General features: G+C 43.9%; 1 protein-coding gene across 4 annotated transcripts in view; it reads left to right on the forward strand.

The window, feature by feature from the left end:
* LOC111959602 (protein TANC1) overlaps positions 1 to 21,262 on the forward strand; it is a 173,837-nt gene that overhangs the window by 100,011 nt on the left and 52,564 nt on the right. For 3 of the 4 annotated variants that reach the window (XM_023981286.3, XM_023981287.3, XM_023981288.3), the window contains exons 5-7: positions 2,120 to 2,259; positions 4,716 to 4,944; positions 9,577 to 9,891. In XM_023981286.3, the coding sequence (XP_023837054.1) occupies positions 2,120 to 2,259; positions 4,716 to 4,944; positions 9,577 to 9,891 (684 nt within the window). The remainder of the gene's footprint in view (positions 1 to 2,119; positions 2,260 to 4,715; positions 4,945 to 9,576; positions 9,892 to 21,262) is intronic. The other variant, XM_023981289.3, reaches the window with a different exon arrangement.

Raw genomic sequence — 21,262 nt, forward strand, 5'->3', positions numbered from 1 at the left:
TAAAATGTTCTACATTGTAGAAAAATAACACATATGGAATCATGTAGTAACCAAAAAAGTGTTAAACAAATCCAAATATATTTTATATAGCCACCCTTTGCCTTGATGACAACTTTGCACACTCTTGGCATTCTTGGCACTGTTCCTAGGCCGTCATTGAAATAAGAATTTGTTCTTAACTGACTTGCCTAGTTAAATAAAGGTCAAATAAATAAATAGATTATCTCAACCAGCTTCACCTGGAATGCTTTTCCAAACGTCTTGAAGGAGTTCCTACATATGCTGAGTACTTGTTGGCTGCATTTCCTTCACTCTGCGGTTTTGGGGATTGTGGAGGCCAGGTCATCTAATGCAGCATCCCATCATACTCCTTCTTGGTAAAATAGCCCTTACACAGCCTAGAGGTGTGTTGGGTCATTGTGCTGTTGAAAAACAAATGATAGTCCCACTAAGCCCAAACCAGATGGGATGGCGTATCGCTGCAGAATGCTGTGGTAGCCATGCTGGTTAAGTGTCCCTTGAATTCTAAATAAACCACTTACAGTGTCAACAGCAAAGCACCCCCACACCATAACACCTCCTCCATGCTCTACGGTGGGAAATACACATGCGAGATCATCCGTTCACTCACACCGCGTCTCACAAAGACACGGCGGTTGGAACCAAAAATTGCGAAATGTAAAAAATAGTCAAATGAAAGAAAAACCTTTGAATGACTAGGTGTTCTAAAACTTTTGGCCGGTAGTGTACATGTGTAGCTGTTAGCGATGATGATAACCATGTTCTGGTAGAAATGGAAAGGCCTTCCCAAAAACCTCCTCAATTAAATGTTAACTGCAAAGTAGCATATGCCTACCTGGCAGAATGATGTCTTAATTATTTGCATCAATCCAGTAGCCATTTGTTTAGCAAACTCTGCAATCACATGAGCGCTACAGAAACATTGCTAACCAAACAACGGTCTCTTACTGGTGCGCACTTGCACTAAACTCTTTGATTTTTCCCAGACCTCAAAAGTGGTCTCTTGATGTGGTTTAAGCATTGTTGTTGACTTAGAACGTCCGGTTTAGTTGTTTTTCTTTTWAAAAAAGTGTGATTTTGAGAGCAAAAATATGAAAACTTAAACCTGGAAAAACAAAATGGAGAAAATGTAATTTGGGGTAAAACTTAACGGAATGAGGCAAAACATGTAACAGATTTTATAGATCGCTAAAGATGTATCGGTTTGCAGTGAGCTTGTAAGTCAATACTTTGTTAGCTCATGCTTTATTGATAATGAGAAGCAATATGTGCATTCTTTGAAACATCACWAATACAGACAGTAGGCTACAGGTGTAGGATCTTTTTTTGATCACCCAGCACAGCATGAAATGCAAACTTTTAGTATATTCAATGTTTATAAATGCTTATACATTTTGTAATTTCCACTTAAAAATGTCAGACTTGATTTGCCCTAAAAATTGAAAATGTATCAACCCCTACAAAAATGTCCATTAATTATAATCCACACAATACCTCACATTTCCTGTTGCTGCAGGATTATTTTCCTGCTGTGAGAAACTGGTCAAATTAAGATCCTATATCTGTATATGTAAGAGGATTTAGGACAGTAGCATCCAACGCTTGTCAATATGAAATTTGGCCCCAGAAATATAAAATATTATCCACCCAACACAAGCAGTAGCGAGGGGCAACAACCGAAGTTAGAAGCGGAAGCCTTTTTGTATTCGGTTCTTCATTGATATTCGGATGCTATGTGAGTGAGGGCTGTAAACAATGAGCAGCAGCACCGAGCAGAATGGCACCCTGGACGTGTTGCAGAGAGACAGGCACAGTCACAGCATTCCTAATGAGGCAGGCTGAACCTGCGTAGCCTGCAGAGTACCGCCTCTGTACTGCACTGAGCTGTACTCTGCTGTGCTGCACGCTGGCTGTATCCACCTCTGTGTCAGTGTGTGTGCCTCTCTGCCTGCCTGCGCAACCCCAGCAGCTGTGTGTGTCTGTCTGTGTGTGTGTGTCTGTGGGTATGTGGGCGTGCAGCAGGGGCTCAGCCGGTCACTGGCCCTGGGTTGGCCTGCATGGGAATATTAACATGATTTATTTCTCATCTCTCACACAGCAGAGCTGCAAGCTGAGAAAGAGCCAAACTCCTCCTCCTCCCCTGCCACTCAGGAGCTGATGACAAGGCTGGGATTCTTACTGGGAGAAGGGATCCCAGGCACGGCTCGCATACCTATGGAAGACAAGAATGAAAAAAAGGTATTTCATTTCCCTGGCAGCTGCTGCAGCGGCCGCACAACCAGAGATAGAGAGATAGAAGGAGGGAGGGGAGGGGAGAGTGTGTGAAAAGAAAGGAAAGAAGAAAGGATGCTTTTTTTGGTGCAGTTTGTCTTTGCCTTGGTTCTTTGGACTTGGATTAAAGTCTCACTACTACCATGGGAATGATACTAATTGCAGCAGATAAGGGTAACTCTAACCTCAACATGTTCTCAGATGTGTTTTGTGTGTGCACAAAGTGAATGTTTGGTTAAGTAATCTACTGTAGTGTGTTGGTGTATGAGCCTGAGGTATCCAGTGTGATGGTCTTAGGGTAACTTGAGTGGCTCTTGCAGGGGCACTTGAGTATGTAATACGAGTGTACGTGCTTACGTCCAGAAATAGAGTTATGTCAAGTCTTCGGCTCAGTTTGTTTTGCTCTGCTAATTAGTCCGGGGCTCAGCGTAAGAGCAGAGCACTCCTTTGATTTCCCTCTACACGCATCACGCTTCTTTGGCACATTTTGGGCCAGAATCATTCATTTAAGTCACTTTAAGCTTATATTSCATGAATCATCTTCATTCATCGAGATGTCAAGGTGAAAAACCCAAGAAATCAGTGCAACAATGGGTTTGGGCTGTTTTTTGTCAAGCAGCAGCCTTGAAGGATGTTCTTCTCTGTGCTTCAGAGAGAAACACCTGGAGGCGTTGATCGTCTGTTAACTATTCGCTCTCCCATTTACTTCTACACAGCTGTTTTACTATCGAAGTTTAAACGCGTCGTCTGTTTATTCTGCCCTAGAGTAAATGCCATTAAACTATTATGTCATCAGCGTGGTATGTTGTCTGGTGTTAGTTGCCTTAGCCGTTTCTCCACATTGCATGGGCTGTAATCATTAGGCAACAAACGGAAGAAAACAGACTGAAACAGGAAGGAATACCCAGACTTGTCCAAGAAGAGACGCTCATTTTTGTTTTCCCGTTGCAAGTTTTTTCTTTTGTGTGCCCTTATCAATATGGCCATGACCTGAATTTAGCTGGCGTTGTTCTCCAGAGTGCTAAGTTGTGATGTAGATGGGAAACGATGAGGAAGAGTTAGCCATTTGGTGAGGAACTGTTTGCAGGCTGCAGGGCTTCATCCCAAATGGCACCCTATTCCCTATATATTTCACTACTTTTGACCAAAGCCCATAGCCCAAAGTTAGTGCAGTAAAAAGGGAACAAGTTGCCATTTGGGACGTAGCCCGTGGATCTCGCCAGGGAGGAGGCATGTAGCACACCGCTAGGCGCTAACGCTAACCCCAGCCATCAAGCCCCCATCCTGTCTTATATACATACTGGATGGAGGAGAGGGAGGCAGGCAGCTGAGAGGACAATATAGGGGACAAACCTAGAGTTTGGCGTTATGTCATTAGTACTTGAGTACCAGGAAGAGCATGGTGATCAATCATGGGCTGAGCTCTTCTGGTTTTAGTCTCATTGTATGGCCCATATTGCAAGTTGTCATTCAGTTGTTCAAGTCTTGTCTGAAAGTGCTGATCTAGGATCAGTTTAGCCTTTTAGATCATAATGAATCRGATTAGTTCGGAAAGGAGGGATCTGATCCTTGATCAGCACTCCTACTCTGAGATATGAGTTCTGGTCTCATTTTGGACTTGATTTTGCTGTTTTGAAAGCCTCGCTTTGTTTACCGAGCGAGCTCATGCCTTCAGCTTGTGTGTCATGCTCACATGTGAACTGCTTATGTTTGTCCAGGAATTTGCGTTGCTTGCACATGATTCTGGTTATTTGCTTTGGTTAAAAAAAGCTAATTGACTTGGATCATATTTTCCGGTCTGCTCCCATATAAGGAGAAAAGCTCTTTATTCCCATGTGAAAAATATGAACATGTTTTTATTGTTAAACTTTATAGCTATGAAATTCCATTCATACTAATTGCTGTAGTATTCTTTACTTTGCTCAACCCTCCTCTCTCTGCTCTCTCTCTTCTATCATGTTTTACTATATGATGATGATAATGATGACGACTACAACGAATTCATAGACCTATGTGTTTTTATTAACAATGTATTTCAGGAATACACTGAGTATACCATACATTAGGAACACCTTTATGATATTGAGTTGCCAGGTGTCGCCTGGCACCAACTACCATACCCCGTTCAAAGGCACTTAAATATTTTGTCTTGCCCATTCACCCTCAGAATGGCACACATACACAATCCATGTCTCAGTTGTCTCAAGACTTAAAAATCCTTCTTTAACCTGTCTCCTCCCCTTTATCTAYACGGATTGAAGTGCATTTAGCAAGTGACATCAATAAAGGATCATAGCTTTTACCTGGATTCACCTGGTCAGTCTATGTCATGGAAAGAGACATGTTTTGTACACTCAGTGTAGATTTGACTGCCATGTGGGATCAGTGAAGCCAAATAAAATATGTTTCTCCTCCTCCTGCAGTGCTCAGTGACTGGTCAGGGTATCAGTCCCTGCTCCAGTCTGACCAGTAGCACGACGTCCCCCAGCACAGAGAGCCCGTGCTCCACCCTGAACAGCAACGCCAGCCACAGCCTCAGACACAGCAGCAGTGGTCACGGCAGACCTCCCCTGAGTCACTCCAGCCCCTGTGGGACCATCACCATCACCAGCCCCAGCTCCACACTCGAGAGCAAGGACAGCGGGATCATAGGTGAGAGACACTTGGACTGCTTGTCAGTCACTCAGTCCCCGTCCCGTCCCGTCCCCCCCACACTCTATGTAGTGCACTACTTTTCACCAGGGCCTCTCTGGTCAAAAGTAGTACACTATAGGGAATAGGGTGCCATTTGGGACACAATCTCACTCACTCCGTCATTCAGTCCCCAGCACTCAGCCTTTCCTCAGTACTATTCACATTATGCACAATGCCCACAGGAGTGGACCTAGAATGTCCCATGACACTAGCATCATCAACAGGATAACTCTGCATTACCCTGACCACTCCAATCTAGCATTAATAACACATATATACTTATAACCTTCATTTAATCCAACATCTTTGTTTTACCCTTGTATGGATGCTCTGAATGAAAAGTGTACGTGTCAATGTTGTTCCTCTACTTTGTCAGTGTCTGTTTTATCAGTTCTGTATTGAGCTGTTAGTGGTGTTTTAGAGAGTAGTGGTGGTGACAGTTTCAACAGCATGTTGACTTCTCTGTTCGTCTGGTAGCACTGACTTTAGGAGATTTGGGGATTTACACAGGCTGACAGGAAGATGAGTTATCACTGTATTCATTTCCTCTGGGGTTTCTGCTTAAAGGTCTCAGGGACAGTGAAACCTACTAGAAATCCATTCGGAAATCTTGAACCTGGGCCTACATAGCCGTTTGTCACKAAAGTCTTTTTTTCTCTGGTTGGTGACGTTCATTTCTCAAGGCTCCAGTTGATTTGGACCAAACTAGGACAAAAGCAGTTAACCTTCTCTTTCTTTCCGAGGTGTCTAACTAGGACATCGAGATTATATCCCCTATTGTACGGTCACCCAGGTAGACAGATTAGGCCTATATGAAGATAAAATGAAGATAAAAGACAACCTGTTACAATAGCTGATCTAAATGACAAATGGTAAGCTGTTGTCGAGATCGTGGCCCTTTATGTGGCCAAGCCAGACTTGGTTTGTTGGCAGTGATACATCTCCCGAATGCAAATCCTGTGCAAATCCTGTTGACATAATTGATTACTGTGACTTATTTYCCCCCTAGCCCCCAGTGCAATATCACAGCTGCTAAATAATTCATGCTGGCTGTGATATTGTATCTGCCATAGTGAAGCAGCGTGAATAGCGCGTTGCCGTGCCTACCTACTGCCTACCTAACTACAGTACCGTCCAGGTTGAGACAGAGAGCTGCATCAAGCATCTCAGAGTAGGAGTGCTGGTCTAGGATCAGCTCCTCTCTGTCCATGTCATTTTATTTATTATGATCGAAAAGGCAAAACTGATCCTAAATCAGCCCTCCTAGTCTGAGACGCTTGACACATAGGCCTATGGCCCAGCCTACTTAAGATCACTGGGACCTACTTCTTCTTCGGTGGAATGAATACTGTAGAACTCTATGCCTCTAGCTGAGTCAAGCAGCCTAAAGGTTTCTTCTTCAAACACATATAATTCTGTTTGGGAGCGAAGGACAAGCTATAACATTGGTCCGGAACATTGCCCCCAGTGAGTAGGTCTTCTGGATTATTTAAAAGGCAGAGAGAGAAGCCAAGTAGCCTGCGTTCCATATGGCACAATATTCCATAGGGCTCTGGTCAAAAGTAGTGCACTATGCAGGGAATAGGGTGCCATTTGGGACGCAGTGTCCGTGAGACTGATTCCCAGCTCTGATGACTRCTATTCGGGGCCTTTGAAATGGACTGTGGAAGAAGCAGGATAAGATAAGTCAGGGAATCAATTACTTCGAAAGCCCATATTCATTTGACTGATTTTTTAAACAGCACGTTGGGTGGGATGGTGTGGAGCCCTGATGCAGAGTGACATATGAAAACCCTCAGCTGCTGTTGTGGTGTGGCACCCAGGGAAAGGAGGGCATCCGAAAGAGGAGGCTTAAGAGTGTCATAGGAATGGTCATAATCAGTTATTGATGTTGTAAATAATAGTCCTAATCAGTTATTCATGTAGTAAATAATGGTTCTAATCAGTTATTCATGTAGTAAATAATGGTCATAAGCAGTTATTCATGTAGTAAATAATGGTTCTAATCAGTTATTCATGTAGTAAATAATGGTCATAAGCAGTTATTCATGTAGTAAATAATAGTCCTAATCAGGAATTATTGGATGTTGTAATAATGGTCATAAGATGTTATTCATGTAGTATAATGGTCATAAGATGTTATTCATGTAGTAAAAATAGGTCATAAGCAGTTATTAATGTAGTAATAATGGTCTAAAGCATTATTGATGTTGTAAATAATGGTCATAAGCAGTTATTAATGTAGTAAATAATGGTCATAAGCAGTTATTCATGTTGTAAATAATAGTCTAATCGGTTATTCATGTTGTAAATAATGGTCATAAGCAGTTATTCATGTTGTAAATAATGGCCATAAGCAGTTATTCATGTTGTAAAAATGGATCATAAGCAGTTATTCATGTTGTAATAATAGTCCTAATCAGTTATTCATGTAGTAAATATGGTCATAAGCAGTTATTCATGTTGTAAATAATGGTCATAAAGCAGTTATTCATGTTGTAAATAATGGTCATAAGCAGTTATTCATGTTGTAAATAATGGTCATAAGCAGTTATTCATGTTGTAAATAATGGTGCATAAGCAGTTATTCATGTTGTAAATAATAGTAATCAGTTATTCATGTAGTAAATAATGGTCATAAGCAGTTATTCATGTTGTAAATAAAGGTGCTATGTGTCACGGCCGTTAAAAGAAGAGGACCAAGGTGCAGCGTTGTGCGCGTATATTTTCCTTTTATTAATAAAAATGACGCCGAACAAAACAATAAACACTACAAAAACAAACCATGAAGCTAAAGGCTATGTGCCCTAAACAAAGTCAACTTCCCACAAAGACAGGTGGAAAAAAGGGCTACCTAAGTATGGTTCTCAATCAGAGACAACGATAGACAGCTGCCTCTGATTGAGAACCACACCCAGCCAAACACAAAGAAATAGAAAACATAGAACATAGAATACCCACCCCAACTCACGCCCTGACCAAACCAAAATAGAGACATAAAAAGGATCTCTAAGGTCAGGGCGTGATACTATGCATATTATGTTAATTTTTATCCTTTTTAATTGTCATTTCACAAAATGTCCATAATATTTCTGCCGCTAATAGTGGAATAATAGTGTTTCACAGTATTACTTACTCACCAGTGTTGTGATTGGCTGTGATATTCGCCTTGGTGGGCTGGCTTCTGTTGTCAAAATGGGAAAACTGTTTTGGCTTTGTGGCTGTGTTATCTAGTGGAAACCCGGGGTAAGTGGCCAATATAGAAATCGCTCAGTCATTTCCTGGTTGCAAAAATTCTACACTGTTTGCTCAATTTCAGTTTATGTGAGAAAACAAGCCCTGGATAGTGTAGGGAATCATTGTACCATCTAAATCGCTGTGAAATATCTTTTCAATAACAAAAAATATAATTTTTTACAGCTGTTTGAAGCTGGTCGACCAAAACCGAAAGTAAAAGGCTCAAGCGTGATGCTGTAAATCATGGTCATAACCATCTATTCATGTTATAAAGCAGAGGAGCAAGGAGACAATAAAGCACCTAGTGTAAAGATAGAAGGCTATTTTACCTGTTCATTCACACCACTTTGTTCCATCTTTGTGATTCATTAAATTATGCTTATGAGCGAGTATCAAATGTTACAAAATTGGGTGATTTCTGAATCGCTGAATATTTGCACAAGCAAGCATCAGGTTAGTTATCCCAGATGTATTTGTTATGTTAATGTTAGGGATGATGCAACACACAGCACCGTTCAGAAATCCAGATTAGCTGTGTTGTACAGAAGGTCTACTCTAATGCTCCCGAAAACAGACGCGGTCCCATTTCTCTGACTGTAGCCAATTGTGCATCCCAAATGACACCCTCTTCCCTTTATAGGGGATACAGTGCCATTTGGGATGCATCCCCCTGTTTGGGAGCCCAGCTGCCAGTCGGTGGCTTTTGCTTTTCCCCTCAGCTTTTAGTGATTGTATTTAGCATGACCAGCCAGGCCTGAGGAGAGGATTAAAGGGGATTTGCTTTCATGTAAGCAAACACCTGTCTTAACTCTAAAATAGAAGTCGGCTTTTCTTCACACCAGCCCCCCTTTTTCTCCCTCCTAAATCTTGTGTTCTCGTGGTCTCTTCATATAAGAGGACCTGACCTGTATATGTAGGGCTCGTCCCAAATGTCACCCTACTCCCTACATAGTGCACTACCTACAGTATGGGCCTTGGTCAAAAGTAATCAACCTCAGCTTGACCATGTTATGTTGGACGGATGATACTGTTTGGAGGCAAACATACTTTATGTACACTATTATTAAAGCAGCTTTCGAGGAATACTCCATTCAGCAGGCCTTTGATAAGGAGGGAAATAATGGTGGTTAAAACCAAGCTGAAAAAAAACTTTCTAGGGGGAAGCTGGATTGAGGAAATGAATGCCATAAATCTACCCACCCTTGCCATCGCTGGATAGCTCTCATTAGTTGGAGCTAAATGTAGCGGTAAATATCAGATCAGGTGGAGGGTGTTGATAAAGGTCAATGAAAAAGAGATTGAGCGCTAAAGACTCATAACCCCYCTCCCTMCCTCCCTCCCTCCCTCCCTCAGCCACCATCACCAGCTCCTCAGAGAATGATGACCGCAGCGGCTCCAGCCTGGAATGGAGTAAAGATGGCAGCCTGAGGAGCAGCGCGCACCATGGCCTGGCTCCCAGCGTGCGGGTCGATACGTGCTCTCCCGTGGCCGAGGAAGACCCCAGCGGGCCCACAGAGACCACCGCCCTGTCCAGGACAGAGTACCCAGCAGGGGCCGCAGGAGGAGCAGCAGCAGCAGGACCAAGCCACCCACCGGAGGGCCCCGTTCCATACCCCACAGCACACACCTCCTCGTCCCTCATGATGCCACGGCCCAACTCTGTCGCAGGTAAGAACACTTTTCTCCAGGTGCTTCATGATGTGGAGAAGGGTTTGAGTTATCTGGACTTGTACACTGGTTTGAGTTATCTGCACTTGTATACTGGTTTGAGTTTGGTATCAGGTCATCAGAGGAAGGGCTCCTAGATCCTTGCTCAGAGAATCCTCCTTCAAATGTGACTCGGGAGTTTAATTGCAGATTGGTTCATCTTGACTTTGTTTCTGCATTATATTCTTAGTAAGATATCTTGACCTGGAAAGGAGGGTGTTAGTCTGAGACCCTTTTATAACACAACAGTTTTGGTGCTTCACAGAACATCCTGACCCAGGTCCCCCAAAAAGCCAGCTTAGTCACAGTGCCCTGTGTGACTGTGGAGCTGACTGACACACAACTGTGTCCTTTCATTTCCCAGCTGAACAAGTGTGAGAGGGAGATGGAGAAGAGAAAGCGGGGGGGGGGGGGGGGGGGGGCCCAACCGACGAGTCTTTGACGTGTCAATTCAGCAGAAGCTAGAGGAGCCTTGTTATTGGGAGGTAAGGTTGTTAGTGCCGTTTCTTCAGGAGGACGGGAAGTGGATACAGGGGGCAGCTGTTTAGTGTTGTGACTTGGGTTCACCATGTTGGAGCAGAGAGCAGAGGACAGAGGGGTGTCTGGCTGATCCGTTCTGCATTCCTCACGAAACAGGCTGTTGTGGCTCTGCTCTCCATGTCCACACAGCTGTCATACCCCCTTTTCCTCCTCTCTCTCCTCTGCCTCTCTCTCTTTCCTTTCCTTCTATCTCTCTCCCTCTTTCTCCCCCTCCCCCACACTCTCTCTCACTCCCTTCCCCTTCTCCTCCCCCACTCTCTCTTCCTCCTACCATCTCTCTCCCTCCCTCCCTCTCCCGCTCTCTCTGCTCTTGACCTTGGCCCTGTTTCCTCAACTCCCCACGCACCATCCTTCTTTAAAATGCAACCCCCTGGATATGTGCTTTTAGCAGGGAGCTGCTGTGCTCCACTTATATGCCATGGTGACGGGAGATTGAAAGCCTGGCAGGATGCATTGTGTTAGCATGTAGGGAGTGTTTCCTGAGCTTCCGTCCCAAATGGCACCCTATTTCCTATGTAGTGTGCTACTTTTGACCAGAGCCCTATGGGTGGCTGTGGTTAAAAGTTGTGCACTACTTAGGGAATAGGGTTGCCATTTGGGACGCGCAGCCGGAGTGTTTCTACATGAGTGTTTCTTGCTGTTGCCAGGCTGCAGAAGGGCTTTGGTTTAGCCAACAACAGTCCTTTGGCTTTGATCTGGGTTTGGTGAGATGAGATCTTACTCTACATGGGGACCCAGAGAGCACTCCTCCAATATTGCTACTGCCCTTATCGATTTATAGATGTGTTACTGTCAGACGACATGCTTTCCGCAAAGCTACTGAGCCCCATCTGTTCTGTCAGGAGAGCTCCTCTCATAAATAGAAACTCATTCCATTAGTTATCAAAAGCTTTGGAAAGCAATGGAATCATCTTCAATCCATTTGCCTTTGATCAGTCGTGTGTGTGGGTGGGGGGGTTGTGTGTGTGTGTATGTGAGAGGGAGAGAGGGAGGGAGAGAGGGAGCGTGAGAGAGAAAGAAGGAGATAGAGGGAGGGAGGGAGAGAGAGAGGGAGATAGATAGAGAGGGAGAGAGAGAGGTGTAGTGCATAGAGAGAGAGAGGGAGGGAGGGAGAGAGAGAGAGAGAGAGGGAGAGAGAGAGAGGGAGAGAGAGAGAGAGAGAGAGAGGGAGAARGAGAGTTTGAGTGTGTGTTTGTGTCCTACAGCTAGCTGCATACATAGTGGATTTCACACGCTGTTTGCTCTAAGTGACCATTAGTCTTTACTGCGTGCTGACAAATCTATAACCTTGCCATATAAAGAATATAGAAGTGCATACACGGCATTGTGTAGAAAATTCACAAACACCTCTCTCAGTTAACCACCTAATTATTCCAATAACCCATAACCTGTTTTACATCTCCTGTTGTTTTGGTCCGACGTAGCTCCAACAGCATGGATGGACACACTCCTAAACACCCAGACTCACGGACACCCACTACCTCGTAAAGCTAACAGCCCAGGACCCAACGGCCCCTTCTTTGCTCTAGTTTGTAGGATGATGTCACTGTTATGCAGTATTGCCCCCGAGGACTGAGCTGGATTCACGCCTCTGATTTTATGGTTGGTTACAATGCCCTGGGAGCTGACAGCAAGGACATGGAAAGACAAGCTCATTTATGGTCCAAATGAACCTACTCTGTCACCAGGGGCCAGGGACACGGACGTTAACGTCCTTATTCATCAGAGTGGGGCTTGGGTTGCGTCCCATACGTACACGCTCAAATCACAATCTTGTTTTATACTAACAGTCCCGAAAACGAGGTGTTGGAATTCCCTCCAAGCCAACCTACAACCCCAGGACCTGTTGTTCCTGGAGGAGTTGAAAGGACAAATAGATGAACAGGTTGTTGAGACATGTAGCTGTTTCTAGTTGTCACCCAATGTCACTAGTTTGCGTTAGCTTATGAAAGGAAGCATGTGGTTTTACTTCACACACACACACCCCCTGTTTGTTTGCTGTTGTATTTGTGTTGTTGCTTAGTGTCTCCTCTCTGTGTTATGCGTTTTGTCCTACATTGTTTTGTTTTTCTATTCCAGGCCTGGCCGTCATTGTAAATAATAATTTGTTCTTAATTGACTTTCCCGGTTAAATAAATATGGTGCACTACATAGGGAATAGGGTGCCATTTGGGACTCAGTTGATGTTTTTCTCCTGGCTCTTTTATGAGAGGGCTAGGGATCTGTTATGCGCGGCTGGCTCCGTGGGATATATGGAATGTCTTAATTGGGTTGATAGATGGTGTGTACACGTGCGTGACTGTATGCGTGTGATAGAGAGAGACGGAAGGAGTGAAAAGAAAAATCACCCATTCACTTCTTTCCCCATGATGAACATTGCGTTGTGCTTTTTTTAAGTCACGAGGAAGTTGTATGAAGCCATTATAATTGATTGCTTACCCAAATGACACCTTGTTTACTATATATTGCACTGCTTTTGACCAGGGTTCATAGGGCTCTGGTCAAAAGTTGCGCACTACGTAGGGAATCGGGTAGCCTTATCTATAGCTTTATACCACACAGTCCCTATGGAGAGCATGACAACAGCCCCCAGTCATCCAGCGGTAGCCAACCAGCCAGAGCCTACAGGACTGATGATCCTCTGTAGGACACACTGAGAGTGAGTGATGGGGGAAGTGAGGGACGGGCAGAGTGATGGAGAGAGAGGAGTGGTGAGCAGAATGATAGAGAGCGAGCGAGAGGGACAGAGGTGGAAATCCAGGCCGATGGCGGAGAGGAGAGGAGTCGTAATGAAATTGATGCCAGAGTGCTGAAAGTCACGCTGTCATTGATTGGAGCGCCTTAACACGCTCTGAGGCAGAGTTCCTGCCAGGAGTTAGGCTAGTGCTGTCTCTCTGCTGCTCTGCTGGCTCATCGTTGAACCGTTAAGGACTAAACACACATAGAATGTCAGCCGTGCACAGTAGTTGCTAGGTGTCTACGAACGGTGGCGATTCAATATGTTCGGAAATTAAAAGAAAGTCACATCTGATGTTATGTGGTCAGAGGGGATAGGACCAATGCTTTTAACCGTCCGTCGCCACAGCCTGTTTTGTCCTTTAGACTTCTCTCTTTCTGAACTTTTGTCCGYTTCTCAGGTTGTTGGAGGTTATTTAGCCCGGGAACAAAGGGTATTTTTCTCTGGGGGTGAATTAGTGGGATTGGTGCATCTGTCCAATGCCAATCAACCAGTGTCCCACAGCGCTGTTAAAATGTGAGATATGCACAGGGAATGTATCTGTGTTGCTCAGAAGTGTCATTTGCACTGTGTGTGTGATTACAGCGGACACCGTGACTGGCCTGCTGCCATAGAGCTGCTGCTGTGGGAAATCCAGGCAGCACTGTTTGCTCATTAAGCTGTTGCTAACTGGCTAGGTCCAGGTCCATACCAATACACCACCTGTCTGAGTGAGAATACGGAAACCAAAATCTTACTCATTTCACCAAACCACCAAATGTATTTGCTCTGAGAATAAATGGCCATTTTGCAGTTTTCCCAGGGCAGAGCAGGGCAGAGCAGGACATAGTAGACCCACCACGAATGCACAAATATACTTTGTCCAAAACACAGACAAACTAAGAACTACAATATGAGAGTAGTTTTAACACTATCCTCCTCTGCAGATTGTTTTGTCTGACCCTGCTGGAAGACTGGACTTTTGACATGGGGATATTTGCCTATTTCTGCACATTTTTGATTGACTCTCGTGGCTTGTAAGCCATGGAATAAATCCTTAATTGTATTATCTCCCAGCAGGACATGTCTGTAAAGCTGCTTTCTCCTCCATTCATTCTGCATAGCAAAACAATTGCATATATATATATACACTGAGTGTACAAAACATTAAGGGAGTTGCACCCCCTTTTGCCCTCGGAACAGCCTCAATTAGTCGGGCATGGACTCTACAAGGTGTCAAAAGCGTTCCACATGGATGCTGTCCCATGTTGACTCCAATGCTTCCCAAAGCCATGTCAAGTTGGCTGGTAGTGGATCTCTACTCTGAATAGCTCGTACCATCTCATCCCACAGATGTTCAATTTGATTGAGATCTGGTGACTGGGCAGGCCACTGCAGTAAGCTGAATTCACTGTCATGTTCGTGGAACCATTCCTGGACAATCCTAGTCTTGTGGCATGGGGCATTATCCTGCTAAAAAGATCCATTCGCAGATAGATACACTGCTGCCGTGAAGGGATGCACCTGATTGGCAATGATGTTCAGATATCCTGTGCCATTCAAACGATGCTCCACTTTTATCAAGGGGCCCAACGTGTGCAATGAAAACACAGCCCACAACATCACACCACCACAGCCAGCCGGCAATGTTGACATGCGGCATGATGGATGCATGTACTCATGTGGTTTTCTCCATACCCTAGTCCTTCCATCAGTGTGAAACAGCAGGAACCAGGATTCATCAGACCAGGAAATGTTTTTCCAATTCTCCAGTGTTTTCGTTCCTTAGCCCAGTGCAACTGCTGTTTCTTCTTTTTTGTAAGGTCATCAGCTGCCATACCCCATTCGTGTCAAGGTACAACAAGTTGTGCATTTTTTGATGGGTCTTTGTGCACCAATGTTGTACTGGACTGTCATTTGGCACACTGTAGTCCGTCTGTTGCTTTGCACAATTTGTGTCGGCCCCATTTTTGATACACAGAGGAAACTGTTGAGCGTGAAAACCCAGCAGCGTTGCCGTTCTTGACACACTCAAACCGGTGCGCCTGGCACCTACTACCATAAAAGGCATTCCAATCTTTTGTCTTACCCATTCACCCTCTGAAGGGCACACATACATACCCAGTCTATGTCTCAATTGTCTCAAGGCTTAAAAAGCCTCCTCCCCGTTATCTACACTGATTGAAGTGGATTTAACAGGTGACATCAATAAGGGATCATCGTTTTCACCTGGATTCACCTGGTCAGTCTATGTCATTGAAAGAGCTGGTTTTCCTAATGGTTTGTACACTCTGTGAATATTTATATAGTCCCAGTGCCTCCACTGGAATGTAGCAATTGGTTTCGTCCCAAATGGCATCTTATTCCCTGTATAGTGCACTACTTTGACCAGGGCTCATAGGGAATATGGTGCCATTTGGGACGTGCACTTTGAGTTATTAACCCCCTAGAGTCGAGGTCCGTGCTGTTAACTCGAAATGACACAACGACAAGGTTCCAGTTTATTAAAGTTTACTATACTATATGAACACACTACAACAACAAGACTCCCTGCGCAGGCGCACTCTTGACTGAGTGATAGCCCCGTAATAACAGAAATATAGGGATACTTAAAACATGAACTTAACACGCGCCCCGCAGAAATCAAATTAGCATAATACAAAAATCCCCATAAAAATCTGTCAGTTTACGCTAAAGATATCTGTTGTTGTTTTTTTGCATTGGATGCGTCTCAATTAGAGGTCGACCGATTATGATTTTTCAACGCCGATACCGATTATTGGAGGACCAAAAAAGCCAATACCGATTAATCGGCCAATTTTTTTTCTTTATTTGTAATAATGACAATTACAACAATACTGAATGAACACTTATTTTTACTTAATATAATACATCAATAAAATCAATTTAGCCTAAAATAAATAATGAAACATGTTCAATTTGGTTTAAATAATGTAAAAACAAAGTGTTGGAGAAGAAAGTAAAAGTGCCATGTAAGAAAGCTAACGTTTAAGTTCCTTGCTCAGAACATGAGAACATATGAAAGCTGGTGGTTCCTTTTAACATGAGTCTTCAATATTCCCAGGTAAGAAGTTTCTAGCCATTTCACATCGGTTACACCAGCCTAATCTCGGGAGTTGATAGGCTTGAAGCACAGCGAAGAGCTTCTGGCAAAACGCAGGAAAATGAATGCTTACGAGCCTGCTGCTGCCTACCACCGCTTAGTCAGACTGCTCTATCAAATCATAGACTTAGTTATAACATAATAACACACAGAAATACGAGCCTTAGGTCATTAATATGGTCGAATCCGGAAACTATCATCTCGAAAACAAGACGGTTATTCTTTCAGTGAAATACGGAACCGTTCCATATTTTATCTAAGGGGTGGCATCCATAAGTCTAATATTCCTGTTACATTGCACAACCTTCAATGTTATGTCATAATTACGTAAAATTCTGGCAAATTAGGCGTCCCAAACTGTTGCATATACACTGACTCTGCGTGCAATGAACACAAGAGAATTGACACAATTTCACCTGGTTAATATTGCCTGCTAACCTGGATTTCTTTTTTGCTAAATATACAGGTTTAAAAATATATACTTCTGTGTATTGATTTTAAGAAAGGCATTGATGTTTATGGTTAGGTACACATTGGAGCAACGATACGCACCGCATTGGTTATATGCAACGCAGGACACGCTAGATAAACTAGTAATATCATCAACCATGTGTAGTTAACTAGTGATTATGATTGATTGATTGTTTGTTTTTTATAAGATAAGTTTAATGCTAGCTAGCAACTTACCTTGGCTTCTACTGCATTCGCGTAACAGGCAGGCTTCTCGTGGAGTGCAATGTAATCAGGTGGTTAGAGCGTTGGACTAGTTAACTGTAAGGTTGCAAGATTGAATCCCCCGAGCTGACAAGGTAAAAATCTGTCGTTCTGCCCCTGAACGAGGCAGTTAACCCACCGTTCCTAGGCCGTCATTGAAAATAAGAATGTGTTCTTAACTGACYTGCCTAGTTAAATAAAGATTAAATAAAGGTGTAAAAWWWWWWWWTACCGATTTCCGATTGTTATGAAAACTTGAAATCGCCCCTAATTAATCGGCCATTCGGTCKACCTCTAGTCTCAATCCACCGCATCCACCGATGCGCACTTCCGCATCTGTGGTGAAAGGTGACAGAGCTAGAGTGGTGTTTGTCACACCATGAGACATCCCGAAATCGGTCTTCTCACAAAATCATCTGTAGCGTCCGAACAGTTTGGGCTACACACTAATATGGAAAGGTGTGACTCTCACGAACCAGTACGCAGTGAAGAAATTTTGAGATGATGGTCACATTAGTCATTCCATCCAGACAGACAAGCAGTGGTTCCTAGAGGAGCTTCCTCAGAGATGGCTCTCTCCTAGCCCAACCCACACCCCAGTGTGTGAGGAAGTGTGAGTGTGAGGAATGAAAGGAATGGAGGGAGGGAGGACGGTAGGGTCTCTGAAGCTGTAAGAGATCTTCTACCCTCTGATACCCCTTTCTGATGTGTGGGGATTAGTGATGTGGGAAAAAATTACTATTTTAGACAATATTATATATGGCTAGGTAGCGTTAGCTAGCGCTAGTCGGCTGTATCTTTGCCAAAACTCCGGTATTTTTCACCCTATAGTTTGTTCTCCATCTTCTTTTTAAATAGTGAGCCAACATGTTTTCAGTACGTTTATTTCCATGACTGATCAAAACAGGTTTTTGTTATGGCTCTCTTGTCTCTCTGCAGCAGACATACTGTATAGTGAGCAGTATGTTTGGAACATCAAAATAACTGCAATATAATCGCAGTATCAAATCGCAATACATATAGAATCGTGAGAATCACAATACATATGGAATCCGCACGTAAGTATCGTGATACTGTCGTATCCAGCAATACCCAGCCCTAGTGAGTATACAGAGTAGAAGTCTTGGCTCTATATTGTCAACTCTTAAGATTTGGCTGAAGTCCAATTTCACAAAGCCATGGTATGTTAAGGCAGATGTCTCATTCATCCAGTGCAGATTCGGGGCATTTCGGGACAAGAATTCAGCTCAAAGCCTTCTACATTCTTTGTTACTCTCAAATATTAAAGAATACTATTTCCAGTCATCAGTTAATAAGACATTCAGTGTGGCTTAGGGAGTCAAAGGCTACATTAAGACTGGCCACAGGAAATCCATGGTCCCGAGACCTCCTGATGAACCGCTGGTGGAGATTTCTCCAGACAATGAAATGGCATTAAGGTGGCTGGCTGTGGAATGTATCGGCCATAGCATATACCCAGGAGGCACTCCACTCCACCTTGGCACAGGTTGAGTGGTGTATTGCTTAGGCATTGCCCAGGCAGGCATTTGTACCATTGTGGTTCACAGTCGTGTGCCAGGTGCCAGTCTGCTGCCCTACTCAGAATTCCTTTGTGTTAGGGTGTCTTGCTGAGTCTAGGTGATTGGTCCATTGTGCCTGGCAGATGTCCGCTGCCTAGCTGCCCTGCCCCCCTGAGCAGAAGTGGGCATCATTGACGGCCATTGTTCCAGCATCTTGTTACCATGGATCCTTATGCATTGGAGAATACCTTAAAGGAAAATTACAAAATGCATCATACCGGCTGTATTTCTGTATTTTGAAAGTTACGTATCTTGAAAACTTGATTGCTGACATGCAAAACATTTTGGGACTATGTCAACAAGGGACTAATGAAACAAACACCAAACGATAATGTAGATTTTGGGTGGAGTTTTCCTTTAAGGTTCCTGGGGCCCACAGAACTGATGACTAGAGGTCACACAGCTGTGTCCCATCTCTTCGACTGATGTCATCTCTCAGTGGTCCCCAGATGTTGGTCCCCAGGTTTGCTTATGTTATAGAGTCATTACATCAAATCATAAAGTTTTGTGTTTTAACCACTGGTGTATGTGGTGATAAATTAGAGCAGGCTTAACTGGTTTTATCTGCTTTTATGTTTTGTCTGCTCGCGTATGGATTTTATGAGATGATTCATTGGTATGCTTATATTGTCAAGTTTCCCGTTCGCTGATTGAGAGTGTGTATGTGGAGTCTCACTGTTCCCTGAATACTCCTCCGCTCACTTCTTCTCTAATGTTGAGGGTTCACATGGAGTCCATGTTGTCACCTCCGACCATATCTAGACATTGACTGGCTCAGTTTGGCTCGGTACACCCTGAATTGAATTAGCTAGAACTGACTGTACTACATGTCAGGAATATGTCTGATATATCCTGGGCTCCTGAGTGGTGCAGCGGTCTAAGGTACTGCATCTCAGTGCTAGAGGTGTCACTACAGACACCCTGGTTTGAATCCACGCTGTATCACAACCGACTGTGATTGGAGGTCCCATAGGCCGTCATTCTAAATAAGAATTTGTTCTTAACTGACTTGCCTAGTTAAATAAAGGTTCAAATAAAATACAAATCCTGATCCTCATTTTCCTCCATTTTATTTCTGTGATTGTTAATGATTTCTTATAGCATTGATATTGAGTTGAGTCCGTACATATATGTAGTTTGCCTGTATTGCTTGGCCAGCATTGTGGGGAATGCAGGTACTGTACTGCAGGGCTCCAGTGAAGATGTTGTGCTCTGGTCTGCTTTACAGCTCTTCTATATTCTGCTATGTGGTCTGCAGTGTGTGCTCCCTGTGCCACACTAACAGGTTAGATCAAAGCACAGTCGGTGCCCACTAGTGGAGCAACGTACTCCTCGTATATTCCTTCATGTCTTAGTGTGATAAATAAAAGGGTTCATGTTTGCTAACAAAATAACAGAGAAAATCATGTGTTATGCAAGATGTTGCATTCTCATCTTTTTTTTTCATATTCTTGTGTTTTCGTCTGTATTATGAACCAACAAGCAAATTGCTCGCCAGCCAGCGACAACCAGCGAGGAATCAAACGTAATCTGTTTACTTGGTTACGCGTCAAAACCTTTGTGTAAGACACTTCTATTCCATTTTCCACTTACTCAATTCCAGCTCTGGGCCTATTTGCGTGGCGGGTCAGAGAGGGATTTGAGGTGGCAGTCTGGGAGATGCCAGAAGTCTTCTGGAGGCATTAAGCCTATACAAGAGCCCACTAAATAACAATGGTGCGCGTCCCAATTGGCACCCTATTCCCCCCTATATAGTGCACTACTTTTGAAAAGACCCCTGTGGCACCCTGTTCCCTAAATAGTGCACTACTTTTGAGAACAGGGTTGCCATTTGGGAAATAGCAAGTACTGGGGGCTGGTGCACGGGTGCAGGCAAAGTGACACTCCCAGCAGCAGAACAGTTCAGCTCAGCCCCCCTCCTGCTCCAACCCAGGAGACAGAGAACTGAGGGATGTAAAGGGCAGACCATTTTCATCAGAATGGACACATCCTGACACATCTGTGGAGCTTCAAAGCTCCTCCCGACACACAGACCTCAAGGTATCATACTCATACACGCTATGACATCAACCAGGAAGGATCTGCTGTCGGAAAAGGAAGAGGAGAGAAACAGAGAGGTTAACGCAGATTGAGGGCGAGAGAGAGAATGAGAGGGAGAACGAGAAGCAGGGAGCGAGAGTTGGGGCTTGAAACATATGTGGAAAACAAGGAAGAGGACTTCAGAGCAGAAGTATTCTTCTTTTAAACTAGAGAGGATTTCCAGTTTTGTGTTGAGGGAAATGGTGCCGGCTGCGAGGAGCTCTGTTACAGGTGAAAATCAAAGAGCATGTAATGGCTCAGTGCATCTGCGAGACATCCCTATCACCACTCTGAAACAAGTTACACTGGCTCGTGAATTACCTTCTTTGGTTTTAGCACTAACAAACAACGGTATATGTCTGCTTCAAAATATCATTATTATGGCTTTGGCAGATTATACAGGGATACCGATATTAAATGGGCCTAGTATGGTAGAGAGAGGGGGAAGAGAGAGAGGTAGAGAAGGGAGAGAGAGAGAAGGATCTCACTGCAGTCCACTAATGTCAGCAGGGGGCATGACTGATGCGCTAGAGCTGGAACGCCGCACGGACTTCACTCCCCTCTCTCCCTCCCTCCATC

This window comes from Salvelinus sp. IW2-2015, linkage group LG36, assembly GCF_002910315.2.
Source record: "Salvelinus sp. IW2-2015 linkage group LG36, ASM291031v2, whole genome shotgun sequence".
Lineage (NCBI taxonomy): Eukaryota > Metazoa > Chordata > Actinopteri > Salmoniformes > Salmonidae > Salvelinus > Salvelinus sp. IW2-2015.